We start from the raw sequence: 16029 nt of genomic DNA on the forward strand, positions 1-16029 counted from the left end.
CAAGGCCACCTACACTGATACTCTGTCTAAACAACAGAAACAATACACTCTGACGTTTAGTGTGACAGTGTTTGAACTGATGGTCTTATTCCTTCCTGTTTAATGATACATAACGATATAGGCCAGTCTAGCCCATAATCCTAGCTGCTTGGGATGCTGAGGTGTGGGGATCATAGCTGAAGGCCAGCCTAGGAAAGAAAATCCATGAGTCTATCTCTAATCCACCACTAAAAAGCCAGAACCAGAGCTGTGGCTCAAGTGGTATAATACCAGTCTTACGTGGAAGCTAAGGAACAAGCAATAGGTCCCTGAATTCAAACCCTAGTCCTCCCTTCCCTGCAAAACCAACCAAAAAAAAAAAAAAAAACCCACAAATGTAGGGGGCCAGGCGCGTAGCCTAGTGGTAGTGTTTGCCTAGCATGCACGAAGCCCTTAGGTTCGATTCCCTAGTACCACATACTCAGAAAAAGCTGGAAGCGGTGCTGTAGCTCAAGTGGCAGAGCACTACCCTTGAGCAAAAGTGTCCAAGGACAGTGCCCAGGCCCTGAGTTCAAGCCCCAGGACTGGAAAAAAAAAACCAAAACAAAACCAAAAAACCAATATACATTTCAAGAAATAAAAAAGAATTGGTATATATGCCAAGATCTCACTTTTTCAGGCAAAAAGTGAGAGACCGCAGAGAAATGGTTTGCCAGAGGAGCTCTCTCCTGTACTGACAATCAAATAATGAGTTTATTTGTACTCTCAGACAATTAAATATCCACATGCATCTTTCCACTGAGTCACGGGTCGTGGCCAACATAGAACTTGGACAGGAAATCCTTTGGCTGTGGTGCTTCTGTTTCATGGAAGAACCGCATAACATGTGTGCGCTGTTTCCACACGTTAATCGTTTCCTGCAGTTCCATCTTGCCCTGTCACAGAGAGGGGACAGGTCAAAGGGGTACAAAACACACTCAGGACTCTTCTGCCTGGTACAGACTTATAACCAAACCCAGGGCTTAGGCAAGCACTCTACCACTAAGCCACATTCCCAGCCCCTGACACAGATTCCTTTTAAACTTCCTTTAAGTAGTTGTACAAAGAAGTTTCACTTCAACCTGTCTTTATGAGTGCAATTCATGATAAATGTCACCCCTTCCAGCACTCTTTCTACCTTAACCCTACCCACACACAAAATATTATGACTGTTTGCCCACTTTTCTTTCTTTATTCGGGGTTCCTTTTTCTTCTCCTTTTGTGCTAGTCACGGGTCTTGAATTCTCAGGGCTTGGGCACTATCTTGAGCTTCTCTTTGCTGAAGGTTAGTGTTCTACTACTTCAGCCCCATCTCATTTCTGGCTTTTGGCTGATAGAGATAAGCGTTTCTTGGACTTTCCTGCCTGGTTGGCTTTGAATCCAGACCTTCAGATCTCAGCTTCCTGAGAAGCTAAGATTATAGGCGAGCCACCAGCTTCCTGCTCATTTCTTCAATATTCATCCACCTTTCCCCCATTCATATTTATTCCCTGGTATTCACTTTGTTGAACTAGTAAGTCAGTTGTCTGGAGGAGTTATGCCATTGGAATCCTCCTCTGCATATACCATAGTCAACTTGTGTATATATGCATATGGTCCTGTGTTTGTGTTCATGCTTGTAATTTATATCTAACTTCCACATGAGAGCCCTTTGTCTTTATGAACCTAACTTAAAATTTTTCCATCCAGATCCACCCATTTCCCTGCAAATAACATTCTTCTTGATGAGTATAATGCACACTTTGATCCAGTCATCCATTGTAGAGCATCTGGGCTGTGGTGACGAGTGCAGCAATGAACATGGATGTACATGTGTCTTAACTTTATCTGACTTGTAACTGTTCAGATAAATGCCCAGAGTCGTATGGCTGAATCATAGGGCAGCTTATGGTTAGTTTGTTGAGGAATCTTCAAGTTGCCTTCCATAATGGTTATACTAGGTGACATTTTCACCACCAGTGCAACAGAGTTCTTTTTCTCCACATCCCCACTAGCATTTGTCATTTGTATTTTTGAGGAATCTTTGTTTTGATTTGCACTTCCTTTATGATGAGGGATGGAGCATTTCCTCACATGATTACTTGCCATTTTCACTTCTTCTGGTAAGTCTCTATTTAGCTCCTTTGCCCCACCCTCTTTCATTTTTTTTTTTGCTAGTCCTGGGGATTGAGCTCAGGGCCTGAGCACTGTCCTTGGGCTTTTCTCAAGGCTAGTGGTCTACCACTTGAGCCACAGCACCACTTTTGGCTTTTCTTGTTTTGTTTCTGTTTTTGCCAGTCTTGGGCTTAAGCTTACAGTCTGAGCACTGTCCTTGGACTTTCTCAAGGCTAGAGCTCTACCACTTGAGCCTCAGCACCACTTCCAGCTTTTTGCTATGTATGTGGTACCAAGGAATCGAGCCCAGGTCTTTGTGCATGCTAGGCAGGCACTCTACCACTAGGTCAAAGTCCCAGCCCAAGGGTTATTAATATTCTTATTCTTGCTTTTCCCCCCCAAATATCACCCCTCCATCCCTCCCCCGCCTCCAGCCCCAGCCCTGGGGTTTGAACTCAGGGCCTGGGCACTGTCTTTGAACTTTCTCAAAGCTAGCACTCTACCATTTGAGCCACAGCACCACTTCCAGCTTTTTCTGTGTATGTGGTACTGAGGAATGGATCCCAGGGCTTCATGCACACTAGGCAACACTCCTGACGCCAACTACTTCTCTGAAGTTACTTGGGAAGATTGAAAAACCAGGGACCAGGTGGTCAAGGAGGGTCAGTTACCTTAATGACCAGAAGATCGACCACTCTGGGGTCTGTGACGTGAGCATTCTTCATAAACATCTCGCGGACTTTACTCCGCCCCTGTTTCACACTGATGTCTAGCTGGAATAACTGCACTAAAGAGAACACATGAGTAATAAATTACATGGTTTAAGCATGTTTTTAGAAACCTAAGACAACAAATATCCATTAACATAGACAGGTTGTCTATTTGTTCCACACACCAACAGCCCGACCCTAAGCCCTGTGCCTGAAGATGTGAAGTGTTAGAGGAAGCTCAACGAGTTTGCATCTTGTTTGAGGAAAGAGACCATTTAATGTATATAAACATGTTAATGTATATGTATAAATATATTTTTATGCTGATCCTGAGCTTGAACTCAGGACCTGAACACTGTCCCTAAGCTCCTTTTGCTCAAGGCTAGCACTCTACTACTTGAGCCACAGCAACACTTCTGGCTTTTTCTGAGTAGTTTATTGGCAATAAGTCTCACAGATTTTTCATCCCAGGCTGGCTTCAAACCATAAAGATCACAGCCTCCTGAGTAGCTAGGATTACAGATATAAGCCACCAGTGACTGGCCAGATCATTATATTTGAAAGATACCAAGACGGCATAGTCTGAACAACCTGGGTTCAAATCCCAGTCCCATCATCTATGTCTGGTGTAAGTTAACAATGTATCAGTCTATTGTTTTGTTCTTGTTTTTAGTATATTATTGGTATTAAGATGAGAGATATCAGTTCATAAGTCTGGTAATGAGCACATTTCTCTTTTTTTTTTTTTTTTTTGCCAGTCTTGGGCTTGAGCTCAGGGCCTGAGCACTGTCCTTGGATTTTCTCAAGGCTAGAGTTCTACCACTTGAACCTCAGCACCACTTCCAGCTTTTTTCTATGTATGTGGTACTGAAGAATCGAACCCGGGTCTTCGTGCATGCTAGGCAAGCGCTCTACCACTAGGCCAAACTCCTGGCCCCACATTTCTCTTTTTGTACAGTGTTACCCCTTCCTTTGCTTCCCATCCCTGTTCACAAGTTACAGAAGTCATTTTCTTTAGTTTATTGATGAAATGAAAACAAACACACCTAAGTGTCAGAGCTACTTTGGAAACTGCATGAGATTAACACAAAACATTTACATCCATTTCTAGCATTGACTAAGGCTTTTAAAATGTTAACATTATTTACTTTCTGAGATGGGATACAGCCAAGTTGCTCAGCCTAGACCTCAGGATACTCCTCGTCAGCCTCCTGAATAGATGGGAAGCCAGGTAACTGTGCCCAGCTACTTTCTTTTTTCTCCAGCATTGGGGTCTTGCCTATGAATCTCTCCCACTTCCTGTTTCCACCCCTCACATCTGTTACCTGCTAGCCCCTGCACAGCTCAACACTGCTTCTTCCATAGTTCCCACTTTCTTAGCACCAGATAGGACTCAGTTCTGATCATTAACTGTCTCTCAGAAGGTCAGTGTGAGAGTCATTGTGGTGGCATAAGACTGTAACCCTAGCACTCAGGAGGCAGAGGACTGCATGACTGTTTCAAAGGGGGGAGGAGGGGCTGGGAAGATGGCTCTATCAGAAAAAGCAGGAAGTAGAGATGTGGGTCAAGTGGTAGAAAGCTAGCTGTGAGCAAAAGAAGCTCAGGGACAGCGCCCAGGTCCTGAATTCAAGCCCCAGCACTGGAGGGAAAAGGAGAGGAGGAGGGCAGGTACTGCGTGTAGCACAGTTCACATACATCCAAGAACTGGGTTCTTCAGGGAGCCTCCTGTAAGTCAGTCTTGTAAGCACTAATAACAGCAATACAACACAGCCAATATTAACGAGTGTTAGCTAAATGCCAGGCCCTTGTCATTTGGGGTGCAGTATCTATGAAATACAGTAACTTTACAAAGACTATTATGTGCCCATTTTACAGATGAGGAAACAGGCACGGATTCCTCAGCTTGCCTGTTCCCAACAGGCAAGAGTCTGGAGGACTATGAAGGTTCCGCTGTCTCGCACAGGCAGGAAAGAGCTAAGTGTCCTCAGGCACACATCCCAGCCATGATGATCAAGTGGAAGCGCTGACATACACAGTCCCTAACATCTGGGGACACTGGGGCTGGGGCTCAGGGTCTCTCGCTAGGAAAATGCTTCACCAGCCATCCTTCCAGTCGCACTGCTCTACACAGTTGGGTTGAGTTTCCAGTCCTAGTCGGCACTGGGGCACAATTTAAAAGCACGCGGGGAGGGGGGGCTCACGCCTGTGATCCCGGCTGCTCAGGAGGCTGAGATCTGAGGCTCGAGGTTCAAAGCCAGCCCGGGCACAGAAGGACCCGAGACTCTTATCTCCAGTGAACCCCTAGAAAACGGGAAGTGGGGCTTGGCCAGGGTAGGGCGGCAGCCTTGAGCTGGAGAGCTGGGGACAGCGCCAGGCCGAGTTCAACCCCATGACCCACCAAAAAAGAGGAAAAAAGAGAAACAAAAGGCGAGGCACAGGCCAAGCGGGGCCCGCGGCAGGCCCGCAGCCGGGAGCCCCGGCTCCGCGGACTCGAGGACGACCTTGGCGCGTCCGCGCCCTCCCCGGCTCCGCTCGGCGGCCGGGCCGGCGTCTGGAAACGGCTCGGGGCTGCCGGGCGCGGCCGTCCGCCTCGCCACCCACCCGCGTCACCGAGCGACCCCGCCCGGGACCCCGCCCGGGACCCCGCCCGGGACCCCGCCCGGCGCCCTCCGCTCGGCCGTTGGGCCGTGGACAGCCGCCTCCGGCCCCGTGTCTGCCGCTGCCCCTCACCGGCGTTCGGCACCTCCCGGTACCAGGCGCGGTACAGCTCGCGCACCCTCCGTTTGGCCTCGTTCAAGTCCCGACTGAAGACGGGCTTCACCGAGGAGCCGACGGCCGCGGCGGCGGCCTGCCGGAGGCCGCGCGCCGCCATCTTGCTTTAAAAAAGAACCCGACTCCCTCCTGCGCCCCCCACCCCGACGTGCGCGCGCCTTGTCTCATTGGCCGAAACGAAAGGTCACGCCCTTCGCGTCATGGGTGGGCGGGAGTACAACACCGAGCTCTCCCATTGGCTGGACACTTGGGTCTCGTGGGCGACCCGCGGGCTGCGCATGCTCCGCAGTGAGCGGGGGGGGGGGGGGGGGCACCGTCGCTCCCGGGTGGGCGGCCGTCCTCCGCCGCTCCGGCCCCGCGGGCTGACCCGCCGCGCGGACCGGCGCTGGGCCTGGGCATTTGCTTCAGGTTGTGGACCTTCTCCCCCCCGCGTCCACCCGTCGCGCCTCGCTCCTCCTTTCCCGCCCTCAGCCTCCTGAGTAGCTGGGTGCATCGGCGCGAGCTCCGGGTCTCACGCTTGCTCCCTTGCTTTCTAGACCATGATCGGCCCTTCACCACCCGAGCCGCGCCTTCAGCCTGGCTTTCGCTGGTTGATTGTCGATGAGCGGCTCAAGGATGTCCCTGAACCAGGCTCCTCAGATCCCCGCCTGCTGTGAACCCTGGAGTCCAGCCATTTCCTTCCCGCAGACTCATTGGTTGAATGATCATTTACAAGGTTGGTTTTGATTTTGTTTTGTTTTGCCAGCCCTGCGGCTTGAACTCCGGGCCTGAGCACTGTCCCTGAGCTTTTTGCTCAAGGCTAGCATTCGACTGGAGCTTCAGCACACTTCTGGCCTTTTCCATGTATGCAGTCCTGAGGAATCGAACCCACGGCTTCGTGCATGCTAGGTAGGCACCCCACCACGAAGCCACATCCTCAGCTATTTACAAGTTCTTAGACCGTGTTGATTGATTGATTGATTTTTGCACAGGCAGGTTATCACTTGAGGCAAACCTCTCACCTTTTTTGGTCTTATATTTTAGAGTCTGGAAGATCTTTTGAAATATGCTTCTCTCATAGCTGGGGTTATAGACATGAGCCACAATGCCTAGCTTATTTGTTGAGATTGGGGGGGGGGGGTGTCACTCGCTTTAGCTGGGTTGGCCTTGAACTACAGTTCTGATCTCTAACTCCTGATTCTTGTATTACATGACAATACTGTTTTTAATTCTTTTGTGTTTCTACAGAGTTTAGCCCCTTGGTGCTGCTCAGTCAGCATCCATGGTGCTGAGTTCAGTGAAAGGATTAATGAATAAAGGGGCTGTCCTGAGTGGTGAAATGTAACGCAACCTTGAGGCAATTGCCAGGCCACCCTGGCCAAGGATGGAGAGGCTTCCCTGTCATAAAGCCCCTGAGACATGATGTCACACTCAGATGCCACTATCCCTGAAATGGGAGGGCCTGTCTGCCTAACCCCTACATGAGCCTGGCTCCAATACGCTTCTCAGACGTGGTTGTGGAGCCTGACAGCTGCGTGGACACTGACATGGTCAAAGGATTCTCTGCACAGCGCTAGACAGAATCGAGGTTGGTGAGTCTGGTAAGCTGCTGGTGGTAAATTGGAGAGAAGAGCCTCAAAGACTCTCTTGCCTGGACTGGCTTTGAATCTCAATCCTTAGAATTCAGCCTAGCTAGGATTCTAGGCATGAACCAATGTGCTCATCTCCAAAGACATTTTAAAATGGTGCTTAAACCTGAAACATGCTTGAAAGTGTTGATAGTTTTTATTTACTATGTATATGTATTACTTACTATTTACTATTTTAATTAGCCACTTAACCTAAGGACATTTTCTGCCAACTGTTGACAGCCCTGAGCCTTCTTTTTTTCTTCCCATGTACCTTCCACCATTCTTTGGGGATTACCTTCCTGTCTCTGCCATGGAAACAGGGTTTATTGGGGCTAGTGGGGACTGAAATCTTGGGAGAAGCTGCAGAGAATTTTCCAAACTCCTACTGAGTTTGATGTACAGCTGGACTGGCCAGCCATGCCCCGCTGGGCCCCATGGGGAAGGTTCTGGGCCTTCCCCACCCAGACACACCAGCAGGAGGCGCTGGAGTCCAGGCTTTCAGGACATGGTGACCACTGCCCCTTTTGTCTTCCTAGACTGAAAATGGTGTTGGGATTCTGCTGCCAGAGAGAGAGGTAACTTTTATTATTTGGACCCCAACCCTGTGCCCCTAGCGGGCAAAGATGGGGATCCCCTGCTTGGGCCTAAGATTATGAGGTGTCTGGGAATTGGGGGAGGGGAAGGAACTGTGTGAGCAGCAGAGTCCTCAAGGTGGGACAGGCCTCTGTGTGTGTGTGTGTGTGTGTGTGTGTGTGTGTGTGTGTGTGTGTGTGTGTGTAAGCAGGGAGCCACTGTCCTGGCTGGGCCACTCTGTGGCTAGGACAAGCAGGACTGAGCAGGAAGGCAGGGCTGTGGGGAGCTGTGGGGAGAAAGGGCGAATCCACAAGCAAGTGAGGACTGTGCCAGTCCAGTGAAGGCCAGAGTTTGGCCGCCAGCTCTCCTGTAGGGCTTGTCCTCTCAGCATGACCCACCCATGGAAATCACTGCAGGAGGAGGGTGGGGAGGAGCCTGGGGTGAGCTGTGCTCTCCAGGCTGGGCAGGTAGCAGGGCTCCGCCCAAGCCCCGGGGCCCTGAGATCTGCTCAGCCACAGTCACTGGACCTGGAAAACCAGGGGAGGAGGTTCAAGGCCCAGAAGAGGAGAAAAGCCAGTTTTCGCTGCTGAGAGCCACAGGTGGTGTGGCCGCCTGCTCATGGCGCCTTCTCCTCCTGCCTCCACAGGTCCTTGTACCTGGTGCACATCTTTATTCTTGCAGGTAAGGGCAGAGAGATGCGAAGGGGATGGCAGGGCCTGGGCACCTGAGCCCTTAACCAGTCTCCAGCTCGCCTGGGATCCCACTGTCCAAAGCCTGCCATAGGAGTGAATGCCACAGGCCTGGCTGCCATTGCTCAAAGCCCAGGTGGCCACAGGTCCTTTCTTCCCTCTCAGAGGGACCTGGGGATTTGAATCCACCTTTCAGTCTAAAGTCGACACTGCTGTATCCCTAAAACACAAATCAAGCAAAGCCTACACAACCAGTAATGCCCTAGAGATCGTGCAGCTGCTAATGCCTTAGGATGGGGATCGCACAACCACACAATACCCAGGATGGAGATCCCACAACCTCAGGGCAGAGGTAACACCACCACATAATACCCCAGGGCAGAGGTCACAAAACAACACATAACCACTAATGCCTTAGAGTTCACACAACCACACAACACTCCAGGGCAGAGGACACACAACAAGACAACACATGAGGACAGAGATCACACAGCCACACAACACCCTAGGACAGAAATATTTGCTTGCATACCTTTAGAAGAATTATGTTTCTTTCTTTTTTTTTTTTTTGCCAGTCCTGGGGCTTGAACTCAAGGCTTGAGTGCTGTCCTAGGGCTTTCTCAATGCCATTTCTCTGCCATTTGAGTTGCAGCACTGCTGCCAGTTTTTTCTATGTATATGGTATCAAGGGATCTAACGTGGGTCTTCATGTATGCTAGCCTAGTGCTTGTCTAGCATGTATGAAGATCCAGGTTAGATCCCTTGGTACCACATACATAGAAAAAGCTGGGAGTGGTGTTGTGGCTCAACTGGTGGAGTGCTAATCTTGAGAAAGCTCAAGGACAGTGCCCAGGTCCTGAGTTCAAGCCCCTGACTAAAAAAAGAGAGTCTCATGGACTTTGCTGCCTGGGGTGACCTCAGATCATAATCATCAGATCCAAGTCTCCTGAATAACTAGGATTGCAGGCACGAGCCACCAGCACCTGCCTTTGACTAGATTTGGAGTCAGATTCTCACAGTGCAGCCCAGGCTGGACTCAAATTTGCACTCTTCCTCCCACAGCCCCTGAGTACTGAGATTATAGGTGTATGCTAATAGATAACTAGCAATATCTGTTTTACAAGGTTCAAGGGGGGTAAAACGGCTGTAATTTCTTGTGTATTGTAAATACTGACACTGGAAAGCACAGGACTAGAGGCCATGGCTCAAAGTTGAGAGCTTCAGGTCCATACTCCCATTACTGAACAAGGAAAAAATGCCATCCCATTCCAGTCTTTCTCCTCAACCTGCAGGAGCAGGATACTACTATTTCCAGAAATCTGTGGAGAAGATGGTGCCTGACTACGGGACTGCTGAGAAATCAGCACAGGTAGAGTTCTTGGCAGCTAGGGCCTGGAGGATGGGCCAACTTCACTTGAGTAAGAATTACGCTACTATCTATCTGTCTGTCTGTCTGTCTGTCTATCCATCAATCATCTCCAACCACCTATGCATATACCAAGAAGAAGTGTGAAAGTGAAGCTGTGGTAGAATCACGTTTCTCTGGTGTCTGAGCAGAGCTGCTCCCTCCCTGGCCTTGTCATGGTTCCTGCCCACCCCCACTCCCAGCATGGGCTCGCTGTCTATGGCAGCGGCCCAGACCAAACATACAGGCACAGCTGGCTCCTGTCCCCGTGCACCTGCTGAGTGGTTGGATTGTGCCTGTGTGTTCACAGGGGAATGGGGAAGTAGTGATCCGTTGGGGCTGGCAGAGCCCAGGTCCCACACATGTGCCAGAAGCTCCTAATTCAGAGCACAATTGGAGGTTGGGAGGCACGGGGTGACATTTTGGGGAGCAGGTGCTAAAGCCCCCAACAACCCAGCACGGCCACTCCACAGATGAGGAGATGGGGTCAGAGGGAAGGGACCAGGCCTGCAGCGCCCTGTGTGCCAGGGCAGAGACCCAGAGGCTCTGCTGCCGGTCCTGTGCTTGTAAGAAAATGGGGTCTCATTTGCTGTCTAGCAACACTGGAGAGCCCTGGGGTGGTATTGGGAGCGCCTATTCAGACATTATAAAGAACGCTCTCACTTAGAAATGCCTCGGAGTTCACTAAGTTCAACTTAGACTTTATTTCCTTGTGCCCCATATTTCCTCCCTCTCGATTTCTATAACCTGGATAGGAATCTTTCCATCTTCCCACCTTTCTTGTGGCCTTTGATGATGACTCCAAATTTAAGAGGGACAAATTTCCTATACTGGATTATTTTCCCCATAATCTTCCATTCCAATGAATTTCTGTACTGGGAGATTGGGAGAGTTGGAGATTTACTGCCCCCACCCCAGGCCTGGGCACAGTCCTTGATCTTTTTTTTTTTTTGCCAGTCCTGGGCTTGGGCTCAGGGTCTGAGCATTGTCCTTGAACTTTCTCAAGGCCAGAGCTCTACCACTTGAGCCTCAGCACCACTTCCAGCCTTTTGCTGTGTATGTGGTACCGAGGAATCAAACCCGGGTCTTCGTGGATGCTAGGCAAGCACTCTACCACTAGGCCAAACTCCTGGCCCCCTTGACCTTCTTTTTTTTTTTTTTTTTTTTTTTTGGCCCCCTTCTCTTTCTGGCCCCGCTCGCTCCGGCCCCGCTCGCTCTGGCCACCACTCGGTTGGGCTCCGCTTGCTTGCTTTCGCTCCCTGTCGCTTGTTGCAGTCTCGTCTCTGGCACTTCCGGCTTGGTTGTGTCTCGTCTCTGCCACTTCCGGCTTGGTTGTGTATGTGGGATACTGAGGAATCGAACCCGGGTCCTTGTGCATGCTAGGCAAGCACTTTAACCGCTAGGCCAAACTCCCGGGCCCCGACCTTCTTTTTAAAAACCAAATTTCTAAGAAGTTCTAGCCAGCTGGCTCGGTGGCTCATGCCTGTAATCCTAGCTATTCAGGAGGCTGACATCTAATGATCGTGATTCAAAGTCCAGCCACTGAAGTCCATGAGATTCTTATCTCCAATGAACCACTAGAAAAGAGGAAGTGGGGCTGTGGCTCAAGGGCAGGGTGGTAGCCTTGAGCTGAAGAGCTCAGGGACAGCGCCCAGGGCCAGAGTTCAAGCCCCCTAACCAGAAAAAAAAATAATAATAACTTCTAGCCAGGCACTGTAGTTTACACCTATTATCTTTGCTGCTCAAGAAGTTGAGATCTGAGGATTGCAGCTTGAAGCCAGCCCAGGCAGAAAAGTCCCAGTGAGACTCTCATTTCCAATTAACTCCTCAGAAACTGGAAGTAGCACTGTGGTTCAAAGTGGTAGCCTTGAGCAAAACAGCTCAGGGACAGCACCAGGCCATGAATTCAAGCCCCATAACTGACCAAGAAACCAAGTTATTTGGCCTGGCACTGGGGGCTCACACCTGTTCTCCTAGCAACTGAGGAGGCTGCGACCTGAGGATCATAGTCTGAGGCTAGCCCAGGCAGAAACCACCAAATTCTCTAGTTAATCATTAGATAGCTGGGAGTGGGGCTGCGGCTCAACGTGGTAGAATGCTAGCCTTGAATAAAAGAGTTTAGGTGCAGCATCCCGAGCTGCTTGCTCGAGGCTAGCTCACTGTCCCCTGAGCCAGTGCGTCACTTCTGCGTTTTTCTGGGATTCATTGGACAGGAGTTTCACTGACTTTCCTGCCTGCGCTGGCTTTGTACCTCTAGCCTCAGCTATCAGCCTCCCGAGTGGCCAGGGTTACAGTGAGTACCAGCACCCAGCTTCACGGTGTCCTTCCAGCTTCCTCCAACACGCGGTGGGGCTCCGTCTGTTCGTTTCTTTTCAATTCAAGTCTGTATTTCACAGAGTAAAATTCATTCTTTTGTTGTACAGCCTATGAGTTTGGGTAAATGTACACAATACATGTGAAACACACTCCCCGTACACAGTGACAGGAGAGAGCAGTGCGGCAGAAAGGAGGCTGCTGTGACAGTCTTGTAAGGCCACGTGTCTGGTGGGTGAGCAAATCCCAGTAGTGGCAGCAAGCAATTTGTTCCCTAATGCATGACTCCCTGCCCTGCTTCCTCATTTGTTGAGTGCTAAGAGGGGCTTGGTTGTCTCCACATATCCCCCCCCCACACATTTATACTTTTGTGGTAGGAAGGTTTTCTGGGTTCCTGCTTTCTTCCATGTACACTTTGTTTTTAATTGTTCAAATGGCATTGTGGGCTTTCCTTCCTTTGCTTCTGCTAGCTGCACCCCTGGTGTCCCCTTTGCCTCCTCCATTGGCCTAGGGAACTTTCCAGCACAGGAGTCCCAGCTGTCACGGGAGGCTGTGGTTCAGTAAACTCCCAGCAACCCCAGTGGACTCCCACGGACCTTATTTTCTATACTGCATTCCCACCTGCCACCTGCCACCAGACCACTCACTAAGAAGCATCCATGAGGTAGTGATGAGATGCCCTCATCACTTATCTTCTGGAAAGCATTCCTTCCACTCTCTTCTGGGGGGGTCACTTTCCATTCCCATGATTAGATTTTTCCTTTTCAAGGATTTAGTGGTAGTAGTTTGAACAGTGTTTTAGATCCTCTTCTTGTTTCACGAATGTTTTTATCTTTCTGAAGACTGTAATCCTACTCAGGAAGCTGAGCTCTGAGGATCAGAGTTCAAAGGCACCCACGGCAGAAACGCTATAAAACATATCTCCAAGGGGCCGAGAGTTTGGCCTAGTGGTAGAGTGCTTGCCTAGCATGCACGGAGGCCCAGGTTCGATTCCTCGGTACCATATACATAGAAAAAAGCCGAAAGTGGTGCTGAGGCTCAAGTGGTAGAGCTCTAGCCTTGAGAAAGTCCAAGGACAGTGCTCAGGCCCTGAGCCCAAGCCCAGGACTGGCAAAAAAAAAAAAAAAAAAAAAATCTCCAATTAATCACTTGATAACCTGGAGTTGTGCCTTAAACTCTTAGCCCGCTAGCCTTGAAAAAGAGCTAGGAATGGCTTAAGTCATAGAGAATTTGCCCCCTGAAACTATTAAACACCAAAACCAAAACATTTCAATTAAGCGCCTATTTTCTCTTTTTTTTTTTGACCAATCCTGGGCTTGAGCTTAGGGCCTGAGCACTGTCCTTTGACTTTCTCAAGGCTAGAGCTCTACCACTTGAGCCTCAGCACCATTCCTGGCTTTTTTCTATGCATGTGGTGCTGAGAAATCAAACCTGGCTCTTCATGCATGCTAGGCAAGCACTCTACCACTAGGCCAAACTCCCGGCCCCAGTAGAGCTCCCTTTTAAGGCTATTTTCGTGATGCCTGTCCATCATCTGGGACTGCAGGGGAGGGCAGGGGAGGGCAGGGGCAGGAAATCTGAGCGCAACTTCTGTCTCTCCTTGTTCTGCAGCTGGTGGGGGAGACGGTGAGGCCAGTGTGGGGGCTGGACAAGTGCTACCCGGCGTCTGCTCAGGTGGTGTGGGCAGGAGAGGGTGTGGGGTGGCTGCATCTGGGAGACAAGCGTCCCAGCGACTCCACACCGTGTGTCACTTCTTCTCTCCTGCAGAGGCAAAAACTCGAGTGAGAAGAAGCAAGTCTTCAGGGTAAGCCAGGCCCCTGGAAGACCAGGCTGGAGATTTTTCCTGGGAGGGACTCTGGGAGTCCCCGCGGCCATGGCAAATGGCGCTTGGGGAAACTGTGCCACAGCCCAGCTAAACAGGGAAGCACAGCAAAGGTCTGCAATGGCCCAAGTGTGTGGACGGGAGGAACTCTGAGGCTCTGAGGGCCTTGCTGCCCCCTGTCTGCCCCTCTTCAGGCTTCCCCACGGCCCCCAACCCACAAGGAAGCAGGAGGACAAAATGATACTGCCCTGCAAGAGGAAACAGGTGCTTCAGCTCAGGAGGAAGGGCAGGTGAGGTTCCCGGGAAGGGAGGAGGAAAAGGTGGCAGTCTCAGCGACCGTCCCCAGCGTGGATCCTCCAGCAGCCAGGGGCCCTGCAGGATGGGGAGGCAGTGGGATAAGAAGTGGGGGGGGGGCGGCACAGGGGAAGCTGGATCACCCTCAGGCCACCAGACCATGCCACCATCTCAGTAGAGTAAGAAGTTCTTTGGAGAGCAGGGAGAAGAGCGAGTGGGGCTCATGAAGGCTAGTGGAGCAAGGCCTAGTTTCCTCCTCTGTATAGAATGGAATCCCACCACTGTGCTCCCCTTCTTCCGCCCCAGGAAAAGAAAACCAAGGAGGAAGTTGCGGTATATCCACCTGGTAAGATGGATATCCGACCGTGTTGTAGCAGGACACCGTTCTCCACATCTTACCTACAGCATCAATGCACAGTCCAGACCCAGCAAACCTTCTTGACCTGGGGAGGAGGGGGAGAAAACCTAGCCCAGTTCCAGGGCCTTCCTGGGGAGCCTGCCTTGGCTCACTCCCCCTTGGCTTGTCCGAACGGAGGCCACATCCCCAAGCTAGTTGCCTAGCAACCATTCTCACAGTGGCTCCTGGCATGTGTGTGTGTGGGGGGGGGTTACTCTGCATAGGGGATACACGGGCCAACTGTTTTGTGTGTCTTAGAAGATTCTGACGAGAAGATACTGAAGGAGGAGAGGTCTGGGAGCTGGGGAGCCACGCTTTGGAGAAAATTCTGGCTGAGTTGGTTCCCAGCCTCTGACAACCCCAAGATGAAGAACCGTGAATGACAAAGGATGCAATAAATCCTCTAGTTGCTGCTTCCACAGCCCAGCGCCTCCTTTCAGGGGCCTAAGGAGACCTGGGTGGGACCTGCAGCCACCTGCACACGCCTGCCAGCCCTGGGCTCTGGCTGGTGAATGCCCTGCAGTGCCCACACCTCAGACACAGGGCCAGGGAGCAGGCAGGACTGCTGGGACCTGCAGAGCCCCTGTCCTTGGGCCCTGAGGAGATGCAGGATCCTAATGGGAAGGCTGCAGGCCTCTGCAGACTCAGCTCAGCCTCCTGCTCTGAATGGCCAAGTCTCCAGCCCAGCCCATTTCCTAAAGGCACAGGAGACTCGGGAGTTCCTCAGATGCTGCTCCCATCAGCCTTTGTGGAATGGAGACAGAGAGGGACAAGAGCAGGGCAGCTGTTGTGTGGAGAGTTTAGGCACAAAGGCTGGCACAGTCGTGTTCCCAAGCCGGGAGAAGAAGAGAAAGCAAGAGTTTATTAGGTTGCTGTGCAGGAGAGACCCAGGGCAGGGAGGCGGGGAGGGGGCCAGGGCTGTGCTGTGCTGACATGGGGTAGGGGAAAGGCTTTGATGGAGTCAGTGGGGACTTTGGGGATTGGCCAGCTCTCTTTTTGTGGACCCTATTGCCTGGCTGCCTCTATTCCAGACCACACTGCAGATTTCTCAGGCAGGAAGTGCTTGATAGCTCAGCTTTCATGCCTGCCTCCCAGCGGGCCCATTTGATGGGCTGGACTTGCTTCCTCATTCCCAGGCCTGCTTGCCCATTTGGCTTACCACAGTCCACCTGGACTTAGCTGTTTCTCTGTTGTGTGTCATTAAATGAGGGCCCGCCTCATCCATCCCTAGACTTGCCCTGATTGGGTATCTGGGTCAGCCAGACTCACAGCCTCAGAAATCAGAGCAGAACAACAGGAGCTGGTGGGAATCTGCTGTGATTTTGTCTACAT

General features: G+C 51.0%; 1 protein-coding gene and 2 long non-coding RNA genes across 4 annotated transcripts; 2 read left to right on the forward strand and 1 right to left on the reverse strand.

Annotated features, from left to right (window-relative positions):
* Positions 1–708: 708 nt before the first annotated feature.
* On the reverse strand, positions 709–5727 carry Ndufa6 (NADH:ubiquinone oxidoreductase subunit A6). The gene is made up of 3 exons (XM_090328834.1): positions 5553–5727; positions 2784–2899; positions 709–914 (listed from the first exon to the last, which is right to left on the reverse strand). The coding sequence occupies exons 1-3, from the start codon at positions 5692–5694 to the stop codon at positions 783–785; spliced, it is 390 nt and encodes a 129-aa protein (XP_090184960.1). The 5' UTR covers positions 5695–5727; the 3' UTR covers positions 709–782.
* A 407-nt stretch (positions 5728–6134) lies between these two features.
* LOC150067635 (uncharacterized) lies at positions 6135–9876 on the forward strand. 2 transcript variants are annotated; one of them, XR_016539665.1, is made up of 5 exons: positions 6135–6309; positions 6822–7174; positions 7741–7779; positions 8424–8458; positions 9759–9876. It is a non-coding gene; the product is annotated as an uncharacterized LOC150067635 (long non-coding RNA). The 2 variants fall into 2 exon arrangements; XR_016539667.1 differs by having other exon boundaries at positions 6822–7165.
* Positions 9877–13937: 4061 nt separating this feature from the next.
* Positions 13938–15116, forward strand: LOC150067636 (uncharacterized). The gene is made up of 3 exons (XR_016539668.1): positions 13938–13988; positions 14201–14296; positions 14607–15116. It is a non-coding gene; the product is annotated as an uncharacterized LOC150067636 (long non-coding RNA).
* The last annotated feature ends 913 nt before the right edge of the window (positions 15117–16029 follow it).

This window comes from Megascapheus bottae, chromosome 2 (genome assembly GCF_031878675.1).
Source record: "Megascapheus bottae isolate mThoBot1 chromosome 2, mThoBot2.hap1, whole genome shotgun sequence".
Classification (NCBI taxonomy): Eukaryota; Metazoa; Chordata; class Mammalia; order Rodentia; family Geomyidae; genus Megascapheus; species Megascapheus bottae.